The following is a 19,492-nucleotide window of genomic DNA, read 5'->3' on the forward strand; positions in this document are numbered from 1 at the left end:
GCGGGGCCTGCGGGCCGGGGCGGGCCGAGGTGCTCGCGGTGGATACGGAGGCTGAGAGACCTCAAGCCGGAGAGGGGAGGCCCGATGGGGGCCGCAGGAGGACCGGCCTGCTTTGCTAGCCGCCTTATTGTACAGTTTCTCGGTTGTCTTGTGTGGGTGGTGCTTGTGTGTGTGTGGTTTCTTCGCAGGGTGGGGAGGTTAGCAGCTTAGGAGGGGTACTCAATTTGAGGTAGACAGCCTGTGTGATGAGTCTCGTTGGTGCGTTTCCATGTTTGATAGACACAGGGTTCTTCCAGGTCCGGTGTTTCTGTGGAAAGACGCAAGGGGCCGTCGAGGAAGGCGGCTGATTGGATCTGTCAGCAGGCCCTGCTGGGGATCTGAAGATGGTTTTCTCCTTTCTGTTTTTAATGTTTTAACAACAGAATATGGTCTGAATGAGCATATTTTCTCAACATTTGTGTTTAACATTGTGTCTAAAACCTAGAGTTTTATAAAACAGGGTGCTTTATGTTGATAAACGGTTGTGTTGGTAAATGCCTGGTGATGGAAATCAGATATGGACTCAGACACGGTTTTCAAAAGAGTAATTTAATTTCGTCTGTTTGGAATGCTTTATGTTTGTCACAGTTAGGATTGTTTCTGGCCTGATTCTTGTGTGGAGATGTTGGATGATAGGAGAGGAGGACCGCATTTTTCTGGCCCATGCTGAACACACACACGGTCAGAATAGAGGGCAGGTTTACTTCCAACAAATGAAACTCATTGAAGGGGCAGAGGGCACAAGACCTTTGTATTTTGGGGAGGAAAAACAAACAAAAAACCCCACACTTCTGAACCTAAATTTTTATTATGTAAGCTTGTTCATTTCAGTCAGAAGCTTGAGAGGAGCTCTTATTGGGCCTCTGATTTTGAGACTGTCTTTAAACTCTCCTGCCTTCAGCAAATGTTTGAACACCTGCTTTATGCTTTACTTTGCAGATGTGTGTAACTTTTCAAAAAAAAGCAGTGGGTAGTAAAATGTTCTCATCCAGATAGTACTGTTTGGTAACCCCAGTAAGCTTTTTGTATTCAGAAAACACTGGCTCAGGCACCTCCAGTGAAAGTCTAGCAGCCCCCTTCCACACTCACTCCCTCAGATGGTTGTTACTTCCTTACGGAGGTAGACCATGGAGCCAGGCTCTGCAGGGAATACAGGAATGTGTACCATGTTGTTTTTGCCCAGTAAGAGAAGGGAGATTGAAGTCCTGTATACAGTCAACTACTATTTAAGCATTGTCTGAAATCTGAAGGAAAGATCCAAGAGAAGTGAGGAAGCTGACTATTTCTGACTGTCTCGGAATAGAAGGAAACTGCAGCAGCTTTGAGGTCCTTGGCATATATAGGGGAAAAGATCACTAAAAGGTGGGTGGACAGGAGTGAGGGGAGAGCAGTAGGAAGAGGTGGTGTCCTGGAGGCTCAACAGATACTTAGAGGAGAGTAGCGTCTTGTAAACTGCTATGTTCAAAGGCACAGTGATTTGTTCAGTAAACCTGGTGAATCTGGGAAGCAGTTTGGATTGAGAGTCATTCATTTTTTCATGAAATGTTAAACCCTAGCAAGACCCAGTTTTAACTCTAGCAATGAGCAGTGAACAAGGGTAACTTTATATGTAAGCTTTGTATGATGTTGTAGAAAGTGGCGGTGACACACTGGTAATTTTAAGGAAGATCAGTTGCAAGTTCACACTACGTTGAGATGTGCTGAAATAGACACAGTGCTGGAGGAGCAGATTGTGGAGTGCTGGGTTGAAGGTCCATACTTGCTATACATGTCATGATTACACTGCTGTGGCTCTTCCATTATTGTGGTCCTGAGCAACCTGTAACCTGGGCTTCTTGTGCAGGGCCCTGGGAGGTTGGCCTTTCTCTATCCCTCAGTGAAGCTGCTGTTCTCTTAAGTGACTCTTTGCAGGCACAGTGCTTGAGTACCTCTATACACCCCTTCTTCCAGCTATTTATTGGCTGCCCTGAGGGTTATGGGATTTTCCTCCAATTTTGCTCTCTGTTGAATTCTCCTTTAAAATTTTTTTATTTTAATGTTTTTTTGGTCCTCCCATGCAGCCTGTGGGGTCTTAGTTCCCTGGAAGACCAGGGATGGAACCCTTGCTCCCTGCAGTGGAAGTGTGGATTCTTAACTACTGGATCACCAGGGAAGTCCCTAAATTCTCACTTTATTGGCTTTTAATTGTGCTTAGAGATGGACATAAACGTGACTGGTTTAGGACTACCTAGGTTATATTTTTCTTTTGTATGCTTCACATAATTGGCTAGTAATCATCAGAATACTGAAATATTAGTCAATCAGTGCAGTTAATATTTCCATGACTGTGTTCTTAACCATTATACTGCAAATTCCAGCAGTGCACATCCTTTTTTGATATTGCTGTGTATTTACATGCTATGAAAGATTAGAAAATCTTGTTGTAGATACTATTGTGTGAGATGTTAGACTTTAAACAAGCAGAATTCACATTTACATTTAAGGACAGTGTCATACCTTGTTTTGTCACTAAGTCGTGACCGACTCCTGCAACCCTGTGGACTGTAGCCCACCAGGATCTTCTGTCCATATAATTCTCCAGGCAAGAATACTGGAGTGGGTAGCCATGCCTCCTCCGGGAGATCTTGCCGACACAGGGATCAAACCTGGGTCTCCTCCATTGGCAGGCAGATTCTTTACCACTGAGACACCTGGGAAGCTCATATTTGCGATTGTTTTAAAAACTATCGTGCGCAGCCCTGATGTAGCATCTTTTAACAGTTATTCTGAGAATCTATCAGATGACATGCAAATTTTAAAAAAACTTTATTTTTTAAATTGAAAGACAGTTGCTTTACAGAATTTTGTTTTCTGTCAAACATCAACATGGATCAGCCATAGGACATGCAAATTTTCAAATTGCATTAAGGATAAAGTAATAATAATCTTTATTGGGACACATATTTTAGACTGTGTATGTAAAGTCATGTGTTTTACACAGCTTTTATGAATGTCAGGACACCACAGTGTGGAATACGTTTATATGTACTGATATGGAGAGACTCCCATGTTATTATGCTATTCATCTCAAAACAGATTGCATGTATGCATGCTGTTATCTCATTTTTGAGAAACTACTTTGTCCAGGTGTACTTCCTGTATCTGGAGGAAGACCCCAAAGGCCCAGCGCTATCCACACTGTCAGGGGTCTCCCTCTCGCTCCATTCCTGTCCTGCTGTCCTCCCATCAGGTCTGTTTACAGACACCCTGGATCTTTCTGGAAAGGCTCTCTGGGGAGTGTCAGGAAGATGCCTGACCTACTCTTCTTTCCTCCTTTTTTCTTTTCTTGGCAGAGAAAGAGGAGGATCAGATGGGAATAAATCTGATCTGGAGAGGCTGAAGCCCAGTTTCAGTCCTGGATGACCTGGACACTCCCATTAGTGGTGAACACCACTAGTTTCATTGATGCAGCACCCGTGGCCCTCAGGTTCAGTTGCTGAGTTACAGTTTGCAAAATTGCAAATCAGACAGAAGTTTTCCTACTCCTTATTCTTTCTCTGAAGCTCTTCGTCTGCCTTGTCCAGCATCATCCACATTTCATGTGGCCTGCTAGACCTGAGAGCAACTCGAGGGTCTTTGGACTCCCAACACCTGGCATAGAAGTATTAGTTGCTTAGTTATGTCCAGCTCTTTGCGACCTCATGGACTTTAACCCGCCAGGCTCCTCTGTCCATGGGATTCTCCAAGTAAGAATACTGGAGTGGGTAGCCGTTCCCTTCTCCAGGGGATCTTCCCAACCAGGGATCAAACCTGAGTCTTCTGCCTTGCACGCAGATTCTTTTTTACCATCTGAGCCAAAAGGTGTTCAGTAAACATAGGGTGAATAATGACCAGCAGTGTGCCATTTGGGAGGTCAGTTGTTGTCTGGGGCTTTCCCTTTGTCTCCCCGTGTAAGGAAGCTGATTCTGAGTTTTGAATGGATCAGACAGGTTGACAGTAAGCTAGAGTGACAAACCTGACTGTTGTGGTGGTAAGGCCTCAAAGAACAAATTGCAGATATCCAGTAATAAATGATAGACACTTGTGTGAATATGGGAGATGCTTTCTTGTTTTTACAAGCATTAAAGTACAATTGTAACACCTGTATCTCTGGGAGTAAATGCATTGGAATCAGTGTTTTTAAAAATACCGCCTCATTTATAGCTTACTGTATCCCAGGACCCAGGAGGAACAGATGTCCTTTCACGATGTGAGATTGTTCTCCCCAAATGAGATCCTTCATATGACTTGACAGCTCGAGAGAGCTCTGTAAGTTCAGAGTCAGAGAGAGAAGGCCGAGGGCCATCTGTGACCAGGGGCGACTTCTAAAAGGGCTGATGGACCCAGAAGGGCTTTCTGACCACGCTTGAATGAGTAACTGTCAAATGAGCAGAAATGGCAAGTATGGGAAGACTGTGTAAAGTGAGAGGATGGGTTTCATGTAGGGAAATAGCTGGAGATACTTTTGGAAAGGCAAACGGGTTGATTATGAAGTTCTGAAATGTTGGTAAAGTTATGGTTGTCACCATTTTTAGAGTTGTTATTATATTCCTTGCACCGTGTGGTAATGTGAGATGCATTATTGCTGTCCTTCTCTGCAGAGGTATTATTTCAGTTCTTGATGTGCAGAGGTCATCTGAGTCTCCGTGGGAGAGTCGCATTCAAATACAGGTGACTCGCCATTTCAGTGCTCATCTAGCCTTAAGCCAGAGTTGGTGGTTTCTCTTTAAAGGGGCGGGCAGACGATGGAGTTCAAGGAGACTGTGTACCGAGTGGGTCCTGTCCTGAGGTCAGCGGGGCAGTGGCTGTGAAGAAACAGATGACAGGTTTGTGGCCTGCGGTGGCCACAGTGAGGCTCCAGGGGGGCGGAGCGTCTGGTGCTTGTAAGTGGTGGGCGTGTTCAGGAAGGGCTGGAGCAGGATAGAGGAGAGTTTCCAGTCTCTAAAATAAGGATTATGTCATTGGAAAATCAGGGGTTGGATTATATAGGAAAAAAGGGATAGGATGCAGACAGAAATAACTGACGTCTTGGGTAGCAACAGAGCGATAGTTTTGTTCACAGAGGAAGTTAGGGAACAGTTTTAAAGGGAAAGTACCAAATTGAAGTGTAGACCTGCTGAGTTTGAGAGACAGTGTGATTTCTGGTTGGAGATAAGTGCAGTGGCTGAGCACCAGTCCTGAGCTGAGGGCAGAGATCTGGGAGGGTTCATGTGGCGGTCATCTTGCCTTTGGTTGGCATAGCCCTTCTCTGCATGTGTACATTCTCTGTGTTCTCACAGCCCTGTGACTTGGGAAGTCTCCTGCTTTGTTGTATCAGAATAATTTAGGTTAGTTGAGGTCCATCAGTCACACAGTCAGTAGTAGGGACAGGACTTGAATATAGGTCTTCTGACGCAGGATCCACCTTCTTTTCACAGTGCTCTCCTCCCTCTTATGTGTGTATCTAGGGAAGTGTGTGGAGTGAGGGGGTAGTTCTTACTGGGAGCCTGATGGGGGCCAGCCTAGGACCAGCAGGTGAGGAGCCTTGTCCATCCCTTAGCTGCACCAGCTGAGATGGTGGGTTTTCAGGTCCTTTATTTCTTTGTAACTGTGTGATGTTCTTTTTTTCTTTTTCACAAATGGAAACAAGTATTTTTAACCCCCAATTGTAATTTTTAAAGAGACTGAAGTCCAGCATCCAGAGAGAGCCTTTTTAAAAAAATTGACGTTACATTGTTCCAGACTTTTTAATGCTTGTGTCTTCGTATACATCCCTCAGTATTAGTTAATAGACTAAAACCCACAAATAGAATCACATGGTACATTCTGTAGCTGAATGATGATAAATACGTCACTTATCTATAGGTATGGATTTAATGAACATTTTAAACACATTTAAAACACAATAAAATGTGGGTGGGCCACACATCCCCACCAGGAGGAGGTAAGACTGTCCCTCCTGACCCCAGAGAGGACCCCCAGAGCCCTGCACCTGGAGCACTCCAGACTCCCTGCCATGCAAATCTTCCTTTGTCTGCTTTTACCTTTAACATGTATCCTTTCACTATAATAAAACGGTAATCCAAAGTACAGCACTTTCCTGAACTCTGTGAGCTTAGGTGACGCCTCAATTTGTAGTCCGCTGGTCTGAAGTGAGGGTGATCCTGGGCACCACCAGACTTGTGGCTGGGATCCCAGGTGGAGAGTGGTCTTGTGGAGCTTGGTGCCTCTAAATCTGGGTTTGACTGAAACCACTGCACACTCGTATGTGGAGTGCATTCTGGGCGTCAGTAATGCTGTTTATGAAGTATCTGTAATAATGTGGAGAGACAGTTATTAGTGGACAAGTAATTGATGAGTCAGGATGTACTGGATGATGCTCTAGTACGAAATCCTCATGTAGAGTTTTTGTGATGGTTCAGTTTTTCTCTCACACCACAAGCCCTCCAGGGTGGGCAGGAGTCTACACTGACATTACTCACCCAGGACCGGCTCTGCCACTTGGGAGCTCCTGACGGTCAGCTATCACTTCAGTCTGCTGGCTTCTTGCCCTTCATTCATTAAAAGATTTGGTTCTGATCTGCAGTGGGACAGGAACACGTCTCAGTGTTAGTGCAGAGCCATTGGGGTGCATTTGGAAAGTAACTGCGTGCCCCATAATCAGTAGTGGGGTGATTGTAGGTGAAGTGGAGCCTTACTTATCCTTGGTGGAGATGACAGCGTTGAAAACCTTAGAGATTTTTCTTTGGGAACAAGCTGAGAAATCCTGTGGTCAGTGTTACTCATGTGACTTCTCCGCAGTCTTCACAGGCATATGGGATAATTCTTCGCTAGTGTGGGATTATTCATTCATTTTATTGAGAAAGTATTTTAGAGCTGGTTTCCAGGAATGCAGTATGCTTGCTTTAAAGAAGCTTGTTATTCAGGAGAGGTGAGAACTGTGTGCAGAAACATCCCAGTAGCTGCAGCAGAGAAGCACACGTGGATATAAAGTCAGCACAGCGAATGGCAGGATTGTGTGATTAACTCCATGAAAGAGAATGTGTGTGTGTGTGTGTGTGTGTGGGAGCGGCGGGAGGGGAGGTTGCAGTAGATCATGGTGGGTGATGATCACAGTGGGCAGAGGAAGGAGGGTCCAGGCTGGGGAAGAGCCTCAGAGACTTGAAGTAGCTCATTTTGTTCAGAGAGCTAAGCCGTATGGTGTTTGGGAGTGAAACCTGGGGAGGGCAGGAGAGGAAGAAGCCGTACAGTGTCTGCCGTTTTACTGCACTGTCTGGGCTTGGATCCTGTGATGTTACTGAAGCCCTGATTTCTTAGTTTCCTTATCTGTGAGGTGAGAATGATGATAGTATCCCTCTTAAAGGGTTCTCTGTGTGTGTGAGTATTAGTTGCTCAATCATGTCTGACTCTTTGCGACCCCATGGACTGTAGCCCATCAGGCTCCTCTCTCCATGGGATTCTCCAGGCAAGAATACTGGAGCAGGCTACCATACCCTGTCTCCAGGGGAATCTTCCTGACCCAGGGATCGAACCCAGGTCTCCTGCATTAACAGGCAGATTCTTTACCATCTGAGCCGCCGGGGAAGCTCAGCTTAAAGGATTCATGTGAGGATCAAATGAAACATTTCATTTAGTGAAGCGTTTATTAGAACAGTGACCTAGAGCATAGTAAATACTTATGAATGGTGGCTGCTGCTATGAAGGTCATCCTGATGGTGGTTGGTGTTCAGGAGCGGAACCATCTTACACACACACCACCACCCCCCCCCCCCATCCTCCCTGAGGACAGTGGGAGAATGCTGAGGGAGGTGAGGGGTCGAGGATGCAGGGAGCAGGTTGAGAGACTGTGGAGATCAGAGACAAGTGAGGGTTTGATGAACACAGGAGCCTCAGGAGTCAAAGTCGGTGGTCAGTAGGCAATAAGAATACTATTAACTGGATTGTTACTGCTGTTAACCTACCTGTGAGGAAGACAGGGGGGTCTGTAAGACAGCAAGTGAGAGAGGGGGTTTGTTGGTTCCATCAGTAAAGAGAGGTTTTAGGTTTTAGGTGGCGGAGCAGATGGGGGTGGGGTTATATAGAGAACGCCTAGGGAGGCATGCCGGCAGGTTTGGTCATCAGCACTGGTGCCACGGGAGGTGGTGGGGTCCCAGCCAGAACTGGGGAGGAGGCCCAGGAGGAGGAGGAGCAGCCGCCCAGCAAGGGTGCTTCCTATCTGTCCAGCGATTTGATGGTCTCTACTCACTGTGTTCCCGCAGTGCCCCTGCGATGCTGGTACTGTATGTGAGAAGTACACAGTCCTAGCTGTTGGAAACACACAGACATATTATTTCACATTTGCTGGGTGCTCTGTCTCAGTAGACTCGGTGATGGTCTCTGGCAGGAGTGGAGTCTTGTCTGAGGTTCAGCAGGAATTGCCGTGCTTGTCAAGAACCAGCTCCTTGCAGGTTCTTGAACGGAGGCTTCTTGCTGGCTCTGGCTTCCATTTCTTGCCACGTGGGCCTCTCCATATGACAGCATGTCCTGTGAAGCTGGCGGGCGGGAACAGTCACCCGGCAAGGTAGAGGTTAAGTTGAGGAAGTGCTATCGTGTAAATGACCTCCTGTTACCCTGGCCGAGTTTCAGTGGTTCTGACAGATCCCAGGCCCTGCCCATGTCCAAGGGGCTGGCTTTGAGGCTTGGGGCCATGATACCCTTTTATTCCTGTTTTACAGAAGAAACTGTAAGTATTAAATGTACAAGTAATGGGGACCATTGTGTATTAAAGACAAAAGGGACTGTAGGCTTCGACAGTGTTGGGGAGCTCTCTGGGGACTTTGATATCTTTTTAATGGGATGGTCTAGGTTAAGGTCATGTGCTTGTGGTTCAGTGAAGAGGAGTAGAGACCACTCTTTTGGAAGAGCATGCTGTTGTTATTGTTGAATTATTTCTCTCTATAATCAGAAATTTTTCTTTTCTAGTTTAACCAGTAATGCCATTCAGTTGCCAATATCAAGCAAAGCAAACATAAGCCACTTGTAATCTGCTTCTTAAGAACAGTGGTAGTCCTTTTTAACAGTGCCTGCCGGTGAGTCACAGTTCCTGCCTTTATAACGGAGTTTTGATGTAATGCATTTAAAATAGTGATTTTGGAAACGTTAATTTTAAAGCCCTGCTTCCTTTCTTTTCCCTTCTTCCCTCATAATTCTACTCTAAGCTCATGTGGAAAGAGCATAAAGAAAGATAGCTACTAGTTTCTGAAAATTTAGTTTTTGTCATCTTTCATCACTTACATTGATCTTGGGGGGTTTTACCTCTGGTTGTTAAAAAATAAAATACTAGCTCTTGACATCTGCCCCTTTATTCATAGATGAGGAAGCTTTATTTATATGTAGGATTTTGACTTGGATAACTGGGTAATGGCAGAGTTGTTTTAAATATTCAGATATCCCATGCACTTTCTGCTGTTCCACAAAGTGATGAGCTCTTACGGCCAGAGTTTCTTGTGTGGAGTGTTTCTAGCTCAGCGTGGAGGTGGAACTTGGATTAACCAAGTCTGTCCCTCCTGTTGCAAGTGGTGGCTCTTATTTGCTGTTAGTAAGTTTAAAACTATTTTTTTGTTGTTGCTGTTGTTCCAAGGAAAAAGTGGGGGGAAGTTTTGGAGTTAGAAAAATGTTTGATCACATTTTTAATTTTTATTCTTAATGTTGTGTGGTACATGAGAACAGTGTGAAATATACACCTAACTATTCTAACTCCTGGCCTCTTTCTTCCTGAAATCAATTATTTTTTTTTCATGATAGAAGTTATACTTCTCATTAGCCTCATTACTGTTCATTATTATTTTTTAAGCACCAGGTTTACTGAATTGTCCAGTTAGCCATGTTAGACATCAAATCCTATTATTTTTTTGTTGCTTGTGTATTATAACTGTGCTCTGTCTTATGGGAACATAACCACATTTATACATGTGTTTGTAAATTGATGACTTCTCTTGTCTGTTTCTTTCAGTAACCGTATCAGAGTGTGAGGTGTAAGCTTACAGAATCCAGGAAACCATCATGAAGTTGTATGTATTTCTGGTGAACACTGGAACCACCCTGACATTTGACACTGAACTTACAGTGCAAACGTGAGCTGTGTTTTCCTTGATTCTCATCAGTTTTGCATTTTGTACATGTAGAAAGGTGAAGATTTTATTTTGAGAATACTGTTCCTTTGTTAAATAAGAGTGGCAATATGGAAAGTCTTAAATCATTGTTCACATGTACAATTGTCATCTTCCTCTAAAATGTTAACATTAAATTTGTTAAGTTGTGCTTTGTTGTTTGTGTGACTATTTTCACAGTAAACAAACTGATTTCAAACCAAAGCAGTCTAATAGTTTTCATAGCTGATTGTTCTCCTGAATTTCACAGTGCACTGCTGAGGGTATTGTTGCTAGCTGTATAAACCAGCATATTCCAGTCCTATGGTTTTTCATCATTGTTTTTATTATTTTAATGAATAAAGCCAGTAGTGTTTGTTTTGTTAATGATAGAGTAAAATTTGGGATAAACCTTATCTTTTTTAATGGATGAAATTACTTTTTGAGAGTTCTGTTTTTTATAAAATATGATTTGACTTGTAATTGAATGGTTTTTTGACAGATGAGAAAATGGGAGTTTTCACATGGTATCCACTTAATGTGTTTTATGTAACGGGATATATATTAAAATCTCCATCACATGAGGATTTTAACAAATGCTAATATAAGCAGCTTTGCTACTTATGTAAAGATCACAGAAATAAATATTTCTGCTGGCTGCACTTCATAGGCTCAGTGTTAGATGTGACACGGGTGGTTTACTGACCTTGTAGTTATGTATGATTGGCTTGTTGATTGTGGAATCCAGTTGCAGAAACAATAAGCTTATATATTTTACTACCGTTTAGGGGGAAACTTTTTAATTGAAGTTCATTTGTCAGATATTTTTACACAGAGTGACTTTGATAATGAGAAAGGCCATCCTCAGGCAAATGTAAATAACGGATTTTGCCCCCCTCCCTCTCTGAAGTGTGGCTGACCTGAAGCATGCGATCCACAGCAAGTACAAGATCGCCATTCAGCACCAGGTGCTGGTGGTCAACGGGGGCGAGTGCATGGCTGCTGACCGCAGGGTGTGCACCTACAGCGCTGGGACGGTAGGTGCCCGACCTCCTCCATGCGGGCGGGCTCCAGCTCTCCGGCGGCTGGGAACTGGGGTCTGACTCCTACAGAGGGCAGTGTGCATATTCTGTGTCTGTAACAGTTTACTTCGGTTCTTCTTTTTGTTTTTTACTTCTCTAGGACACAAATCCAATTTTTCTTTTTAACAAGGAAATGATCTTGTCTGAGCGTCTACCTGCTATTCCTAAAACTACCTTTTCAACAGAAAATGACATGGAAATAAAAGTTGAAGAGTCCCTTATGATGCCTGCCGTTTTTCACACTGTTGCTTCAAGGACACAACTTGCAGTGGTAATTGTAATATTATTTATACTTAGTACAGTTTAAAATTTAAAACTGGTGTATTTAACAAAACAATGATTGGTAATGTTTTTGTGGACAATTAGGCAACAGCAAGTGATCTAAAAAACTGATTACTTGTAAAAGCATTCAAATCTAAATAGCATAGCAGTCTAAATTATAGAAGAAGCATGCCCAAAACATGAAAAATAGCAAACTTTTTAAAAAGATACTTTTGTGATGACTCTGTCTGATTTATAATTTCAAGTGCACACTTTGTTAGTCATTCTACAGTTCCAGGACCTTAGCGCAGAACAACTATCTGAAACATGTTTTTACCATCTTTCTTAGAGGATGATATGCAGATGATAATTTTAGAACATTGCTTGGATCAGTGAAGTTCCTGTGTTCAGGTAGACAGACACAGGCAGAGAGCTTAAGGACCTCTTAGAGTGTGGTTCTTTCTTGTATCCATGGTCAGGTCCTGGAGGAGAACCCAGTTTCTTCCTGATACATACTCGTATTGCTGCTTGCAAACCCTATGGGTTGTTTCCCAGTCATTTGGTTTTGTTTTTGTTTATTTGTGTTTGTTTTTGACTTGCTAGTACTTTGCTGTAATACTAGCTGTAAGCTATCAGCAGGGGGACACATTTTGCTTTCAGACATAAAAAAGGTCTTAGAATCAACCCAAAGTATTTACCTTTTATGAAGATAAACTAGTAAAATATTAAACTACTAAGTAGTATGAATACTTGCTTTCTAAAATATATTTCTTAGCAGTCTGTTTTAATGCAGTACATGCATTTGTGAAACTGGCTCATTCACATGAGATGCAACATAAAAAAGAGAACCTCATCTCTCATCTTTATGAAATATGTTTAATAAACATTAAAGGGTCTGGAAATGATTTTTAGAAGGCACCATTATTTTTAAAAAGGCAAATCTGTCAACTGAATTTATTTACTAAAGTTCTTTAGATATGTTTTCTGATTATTGGTCTACAAATAAATAAAGATAGGTTATACAGTTGCATGCCATTTAAAAACATCCATTTTAGGTGATTGCATATTTGGTAAATTTGAGAGAATTTAATAAATCCATCAGCAGGAATTGTAAGGTTGATTGGAGTATGTGATAAAAATGTGTAGACATTATTCATATTTCCCTTATTGGTTCTCCTTTAGAATAGAAATGGGAAATATATTGCATTTTCAATAACAGTATCAACAAAAGCCTATACAATTCTAGAACATAAAACATTATAAACAAATGGAAAGATGTTCTTGATCATATTCTAATCACAGTGTTCACTAGCTTAATTAGTTAATTGCTGTGATGAAGCATTTTTGCTTCTGGGGAATGAGAGTTTGGGGGGTTTTATTTGTTTTGCTTGGAAAGATCACTGTCCAGGTATAGGTAAGAAAATAAGGAGAAATAAGAATGGGAAGTGGAGGGAAGAAAGTACCTCAGGTTGTAGCATTCCCCCAAAAGCTGCTATACGAAACCAAGACTGTGACCTGCGGCTCAGACTGTCCACTGCATCAGCAATTAGAGACTTGTGTTTTGGGCCATTCCGTGGGATCTTAGTTGGTTACCCAGGGATGCAACCTGGGCTCCCAACAGTGAGAGCCTATACTCCTCATCCCCGGACCGCTAGGCTCTGTCTTCTAACCATCCAGAGCGCCATCTCCAGAGTCACATTTCCCAGTTACTTGTGTGACCTTAGACTTTTGTCTTTACTATTAGTAAAATTAATAATAGAGTTTTGTTTATTAACGTACATATTTGAAAATGCATGTATCACAATTAGATATTCATTGTCATTGTATTTTCACAAAGTGAACAGATTTTAAAATATGGCATCAGCCACAGCCGTCCTTTGTGTTCCCTTGCTTTCAGTCCCCATTTTTCTCTTCCGTGAAGTTGATCAGTGTCCTGACTCCTTTTGTGACTGACCTGAGTCAGTGCAATGTTCCTGAGACTTGGTTGTGTAGTTGCAGGTTTGTATTAACTGCCAAGTAGTATTCCCTTGTGTGAATTCACAGTTTTATTTTTGATGGTTATTGTTGCCTGACTCTGCACGGATCTCCAGCCCCTTATCCTCCCCCAGGTGTGAGTTCCTCCTTATTACCATGGCAGCAGGCAGGAGCCATAACCTGGAACAGTCCAGAACAGTGCTCCCTTTGACATGAGTTCAGAGCACATTCATGCATGCACTTAAGTACACGTGTGCAGACGTGTGCATAGGCATTACCTTCTCTTACCATTTATTTCTTCTTTTCCAACATAGGAAATGTATGAAGTTGCCAAGAAACTCTGCTCTTTCTGTGAAGGTCTGGTCCATGATGAACATCTTCAGCACCAAGGCTGGGCTGCAATTATGGCCAATCTGGAAGATTGCTCAAATTCCTACCAAAAGCTGCTTTTCAAATTTGAAAGTATTTATTCAAATTATCTGCAATCCGTAGAAGACATCAAATTAAAACTTACTCAGTATGTTTGCCATTAAAATGGATAATAACATGTTTGTTTAAAATACCTTTGCAGTTTATCAGTACTTTTAGTAATGGTCACTTCATTTCTAGTAGGCCACATATTTATTATAATTGAGGTTTATTTTTTTGAGACTTTTATAATGACTTTCATGGAGTGTAAAATTTGTAAAACTATGGTTAGTTTTATCTTCCACATATTATATAGATTTACCACATTTTGTTTTCTTGTATTTTCTTTATGTAAAAGACTCTATACTTTGAAATTATTTATAAACCCAAGAATCTTTGTTTCTTGCCTTGCTACCAATAAAGTGAGGCAAAATGCAAATGAAAAGTTTTCAAATGGTAGTCAAATAAAAATTTTTTTTTAATATTGCCATATGATATAGGCTTGCTAAGATGGAAAAGAGCCATTGTGTTCTAGTTTTCATTTAGATTCTTTTTTTTTTTTGTTCTTTGCATGTAAGCATCTGATACCCATTGGTTCTTTTTTAAAAGGGCTACAATGAATGTAAAAAATATGGCAATAATTCTGCACAAATGTGGCCCTTTGTTGTGTGTGTACATGTATGCTTTCAGTGTCTTGTATTCATTTTTTGTTTGTTTTTTCTTAAATTTTTTATTAGAGTTGGAGGGAAGTAGCACGTTCTTTTTTGAAATCAAGTGGGCCTTATTAATTCAGGTTTCTGTATTCTGAATATTTAGGAACATTTTGGTTTTGAGATGACAGTGGGACACATCCTGGGAAGGAAGAGAGTGATTAAGACTGGGAAGAGCTTTTAAAAGTTTTTGTAATAACCTTTCCCAGTAAAACTGTTCAGGGGTACAAGGCAGGAGCTAGTCATCTCGCATGTTAATGTAGGAGCGTGAATGATTTTATATATATTTTTATAGACGTTAAATTGTCAAGATTTCATCTTTCCTTCATGTTTTTTGACAACATATATCTATCTGCCTGCCTGTGTATTTTCAGGGTGTGATAAACCCAAGAGTTAACCTTAATCTCTAATAAAACTGTTAATTTTATCCTCTGCTGTCATTATATCTAAAATCTTTGATTAGCTTAGAGACAAAACATTAAACTTTAAGAGACTGCTATGGTAAATCTTTTTAATAAGTTTGAATTTTTTATACCTTAAGTTTAGTTAAAAACTGAGTGTCCATATGTATAGTGTGGACTTGGTACCTTTACTTTAGAGGGTCTCAGTGTGTAAAGGTACTCTCCTCTCTGCTTTCTTTAACGGACACCTCATGGACTGCTCAGATGCATGTAGCCTAAGAGAGAGGGGGTGAGATTTCGTGATAACCTCTTCCTTTCAAAATGCTGACCTCTAAGTTGAGCAGTCCGTGATTTACTGACAGGTCTTTTGTACTTTAAGTTTAGGAACTGCGGTTTCAGTCATGGCCAAGATTCCACTGCTGGAGTGCCTCACCAGACACAGTTACAGGGAATGTCTGGGGAGAGTGGATTCCTTGCCTGAACGCGAAGGCTCAGAAAAGTCTGAGACAAAGACCTCCACTGAACTGGTGCTCTCTCCTGATACGCCTGCAGCAACGAGCAAACCCTCGTTCACCTCATTTCACATGTCTGTGGAGCACGTAGCCTCAGACGCCGCAGATGCTGAAAGTGGAAAAGATGTGAGGGAGCCTTGTCCAAGCCCTGCCCAGCAGGACGCAGCTGCAATAGAGGCTAAAGAGGGGGACCTGCCTTTCTTTAATGTTTCTCTGTTGGACTGGATCAACGTGCAGGACAGGCCTAATGATGTCGAGTCCTTGGTCAGGAAGTGCTTTGATTCCATGAGCAGGGTGAGGAGTCTTAGTCTGATCTTTCTTGTGTCACTGTGTTGTTTTCGCCAATTGAAGTTACATTGCCTACACTAAGTATTTCCTGTACAGTAATGGGAGAAAGGGTGCCTTGAGCCTTGGAGTGAAACTTCATAACCACGTGTAGGAAGGACCTTGGACAAACCAAATCATTTAACGGGTAATGTAACCATACTTAGGAAACTGACAGCAAATTTGGGAAGATTACTAGAGGTAATACAGGTAAAATCTCTATGCAGGGCTGAGCCTTGAAGTGTCCATTCCAATGGGGATGGTTTGGGTGGTGGTGGTGGTACTTAGAATTTTTTTCTTCATGGTCCTGTAGTATCACTTGGACTTCTTAATAGCTCATGTAATTTGTCTCTGCAGCTATGCTGTAGATATAATTTTGCTTATATCTTTAACAGTTAAATTGTTTTACTCTGAAAATGATTTACATTCAGTGAAGTACACAAGTCTTGAGTGGTTAGGAACCAGCTTCCAGAGGAGGACAACATTGAACCTTTCTACCTCCCAGAAAACCCTGTGGGCCTCTTTCTAATCGGGTCCCCACCCTACCTTCGCAACTGGCCTCTGATGTTTGAAAGAAGTGATTTTAGATTCACCTGAGATAAAAGTCAGAACTTAGACATTGTTTTTTAGTCGTATTTTGTAATCATAGTGACTTGTGCTTAGGGTTATGCTCTCCCCAAGTACACTTATAAAAGCTTTTAAACTTGGGGCATAAATCTGGAATAAAGCTCTTCAGACCTGATCAGTAAGTGGTAGAAAATCTTGGCTGCCTGAGAGGAAGTTGGTGGGGCACGTGTGTCAATGAGACAGACCAGATGAAACAGTGTGAAGGTGAACTTCTCAGTTGGTTGGACAGAGGCTTGGTCTGTGGTTGGCTCTTGGGAGAAAGGCCACACGGATCTGGGTGCCTGGAAACAGCAGCGTTCTGTTCTTGCTGAAGGCGGAGTGCAGTCTGAGTCGCCATTCTCTCAGTACCCGCATCCTTGATGACATCCTGTGGGCGTGGCTTTCATTTTGGCCGTTCATTATTTGTTGTCAAAGAAATCTTCAGTTAAGACATTTGCCTGGGTAGAGAAGTGTGGAATATATTATGCAAAGATTACTGCCAGAAATGAATGAAAGCTAGTGTTCTATTCAAACTATTGACGTTTTAGTAGCCTGAAAATTATTTTTATGGAAAATCAGTCATGTGCTTGTGATAGAGTGAGTGAAGTGTCATTTTTTGTAGTTTTACATCATTCAGAGAACAGGCCTCTAGGCCATGGGAACCTCTTTTTAAAGGGCTTACAGATGGCTGTGTGTTTGCATGTTTGAATGAAATCTAGCAAAGCCTCAAGTTTTATTCACTTTATATGACAAGGGAGAAGAAACAGTAGTCCTTGTCTGGCTTGATGAAAATTCATATTCATTTACACCTACAGAATTGAGTGAGTCTCAAGACACTCTTCCATGTTCGTCTGTATAGTTGTGCTGTTCTCTCAGTGAGTTAGGAAATACAGGAACATCGTAACAGCATATGGTCCGGAGTTTTTTTCTTCCTTAAGTCACTGCTGTTTTATGTGTCGTAATTTTGCCCAAGATGAAATCTGTTTTAGTCATCTTCTATAGCCTTTTGTCACCCTAATAATTTATAGCTAGTCAGTACTTTGGTGGAAATGTGTGCACTGGACTCACCATGAAAATAGAAAATGTTCACATATGCACACATTTTAGTTAGCTGTCATACAAGGCAGGTGCCTCCCGTGTTTGGCTATTGACGTCTGCATGATCTTAGAAGTGCAGCTGAATTCTCGGTAACTGTGGAATAGTTCATTTTTAATTGCTTACATGTGTTGTCAGCGTGCTGAACACTGTACCAAAAATAAATAATTTATGGTCCCTCAGCTGGTAGTGTTCTGGGAAGATGTGTTTGACGGGACTGCTCACAGTAAGCAGAGGTGTGCTTCAGTAGCTGGTAGGTCAGTCAGCATGAACAGAGACCTAGCTGGAGAAACTCAGGATTCGTTCATCTGCAGTTCTGTGTCTCTGGGCAGAAGGAAGTTGTTTAGGAACTTGAGCAGAGGACAGCTCTAATGAGCCAGTGATCGTGGCTGATGTCCACGTGGAGATGGTAGCAGACAGGCAGAAACATGAACTGGACACTGGTGGGAAGATAAAGGGTTGAAAAGGTTGGGAGTTAACTTATTCTGGTTGCAGCTACTGCTGAAACCCTGTGAGAAGCAGTAGAAATGTGCCACAGCACAGAACCCCCTGGGATCGCCTGTTTATGGAGGAGGCAGAAGAGGAGCAGGGTCCCGGAGAAGGTGGTCTCCAGTGGGCCACGTGTGAGCCCTGAGAGCAGCCAGTGCAGGGCCGTCTACATGGAAGACACCAGTGTGCAGTGTTATTCCAAGGCGAGAGGAGCAGGTGGAGAGAAGTGTTTGGGTTCCTTGAATTACACAAATTCCAGGAAACTTGCAGAATTAAAGTCCAGCAACAGGGGAGATTACACAGCAAGAAAGTATAGGTGATGAAACAGATTGCTGGAGGAGTACAACCTGAAAATAAAGATATTGCCAAGGGGAGGGAGTTTGAAGATGTTGATATGTTTTAGGGGGGAGGTTGGATTGATTAGATAGGAAATGACCAAAGAATATGTTTTTGTTACTAATTTTGCCCTACTGCATAAGATCTTGAAAATAGCATTTTCGGTGGGCTGTTGAGAATTGAATGAATTGTGGCTTGAGTTGAAAGGTGTATGCCTGGAACTAGATTGCTTAAGTATCCCAACATAATCAGTAATAATTGTGGTTTTATAACATTGTAATTACCCTGTTCTTAACCTTATGAAAATATAATCTTGATTTCTCATGTTTCCACTTTTCTATAATTTTTACTATCACTGTTTTTTATTTTTTTTTGAAGTTGTAGATCAAAATAGTGTGAAATGTATTTTAAGCTCTTGGCTGAAAATTTCATTCATACATATTTCCATGTCACTCAGCTTGATCCCCGGATCATTCGACCCTTTATGGCCGAATGCCGTCAGACTATTGCCAATCTCGATAATCAGAACATGAAAGCCATCAAGGGCCTGGAGGACCGGCTGTACGCCCTGGACCAGATGATTGCCAGCTGCGGCCGACTGGTCAATGAGCAGAAAGAACTCGCTCAGGTGCTTACTGCAGACCTGTCTCGGGAAAGGGGATTTGTGGTTTCTAGACTAGTCTTTTATATGCACTGTTCGTTTGCTGTGCCCTGTGTTTCCATGTCACCCGTGAGTAGTGTTAACTGTGGTATTACTGGTTCTGGTAGGACAGGAGGAGGCCGGTTCCTCATGTTCAGAGGTTTGAGCTAAGGCTGCACTGGGCGGTAGGGAGCCCTGCACACGCCCACAGCCCCTGTCCGTGATCCCTGAGCACCTCCTGCTCCCGCCTCAGGAAAATGGGGAGCCTTAGGAGGTCTAGTTCAATGCCGTGTTCCAAGAAATCAGGTAAAGAATCCTCCTGCAATGTGGGAGATCGATCTCTGCGTTGGAAAGATCCCCTGGAGAAGGGAAAGGCTACTCACTCCAGTATTCTGGCCTGGAGAATTCCATGGACTGTATAGTCTATGGGGGTCGCAAAGAGTTGGACACAACTGAGCTACTTTCACTTCCAAAAACTCTGGTACCAGATT

General features: G+C 42.4%; 1 protein-coding gene across 5 annotated transcripts in view; it reads left to right on the forward strand.

Moving 5' to 3' along the window:
* RB1CC1 (RB1 inducible coiled-coil 1) overlaps positions 1-19,492 on the forward strand; it is a 40,246-nt gene that overhangs the window by 840 nt on the left and 19,914 nt on the right. Inside the window, exons 2-8 of one of the 5 annotated variants that reach the window (XM_086335473.1) lie at positions 8,998-9,104; positions 10,028-10,203; positions 11,074-11,200; positions 11,346-11,516; positions 13,795-13,997; positions 15,379-15,805; positions 18,819-18,989. In XM_086335473.1, coding sequence (XP_086191599.1) covers positions 11,159-11,200; positions 11,346-11,516; positions 13,795-13,997; positions 15,379-15,805; positions 18,819-18,989 — 1,014 coding nt within the window. In that variant the 5' untranslated portion in view covers positions 8,998-9,104; positions 10,028-10,203; positions 11,074-11,158. Of the gene's footprint in view, positions 1-8,997; positions 9,105-10,027; positions 10,204-10,984; positions 11,201-11,345; positions 11,517-13,794; positions 13,998-15,378; positions 15,806-18,818; positions 18,990-19,492 lie in introns of all 5 variants that reach the window. The other 4 variants (XM_086335474.1, XM_086335471.1, XM_086335475.1 and 1 more) reach the window with 4 other exon arrangements.

The sequence above is a fragment of the Bos grunniens genome, chromosome 14 (genome assembly GCF_055505025.1).
Source record: "Bos grunniens cultivar Pamir isolate PY7600 chromosome 14, Bosgru_T2T1.0, whole genome shotgun sequence".
NCBI lineage: Eukaryota > Metazoa > Chordata > Mammalia > Artiodactyla > Bovidae > Bos > Bos grunniens.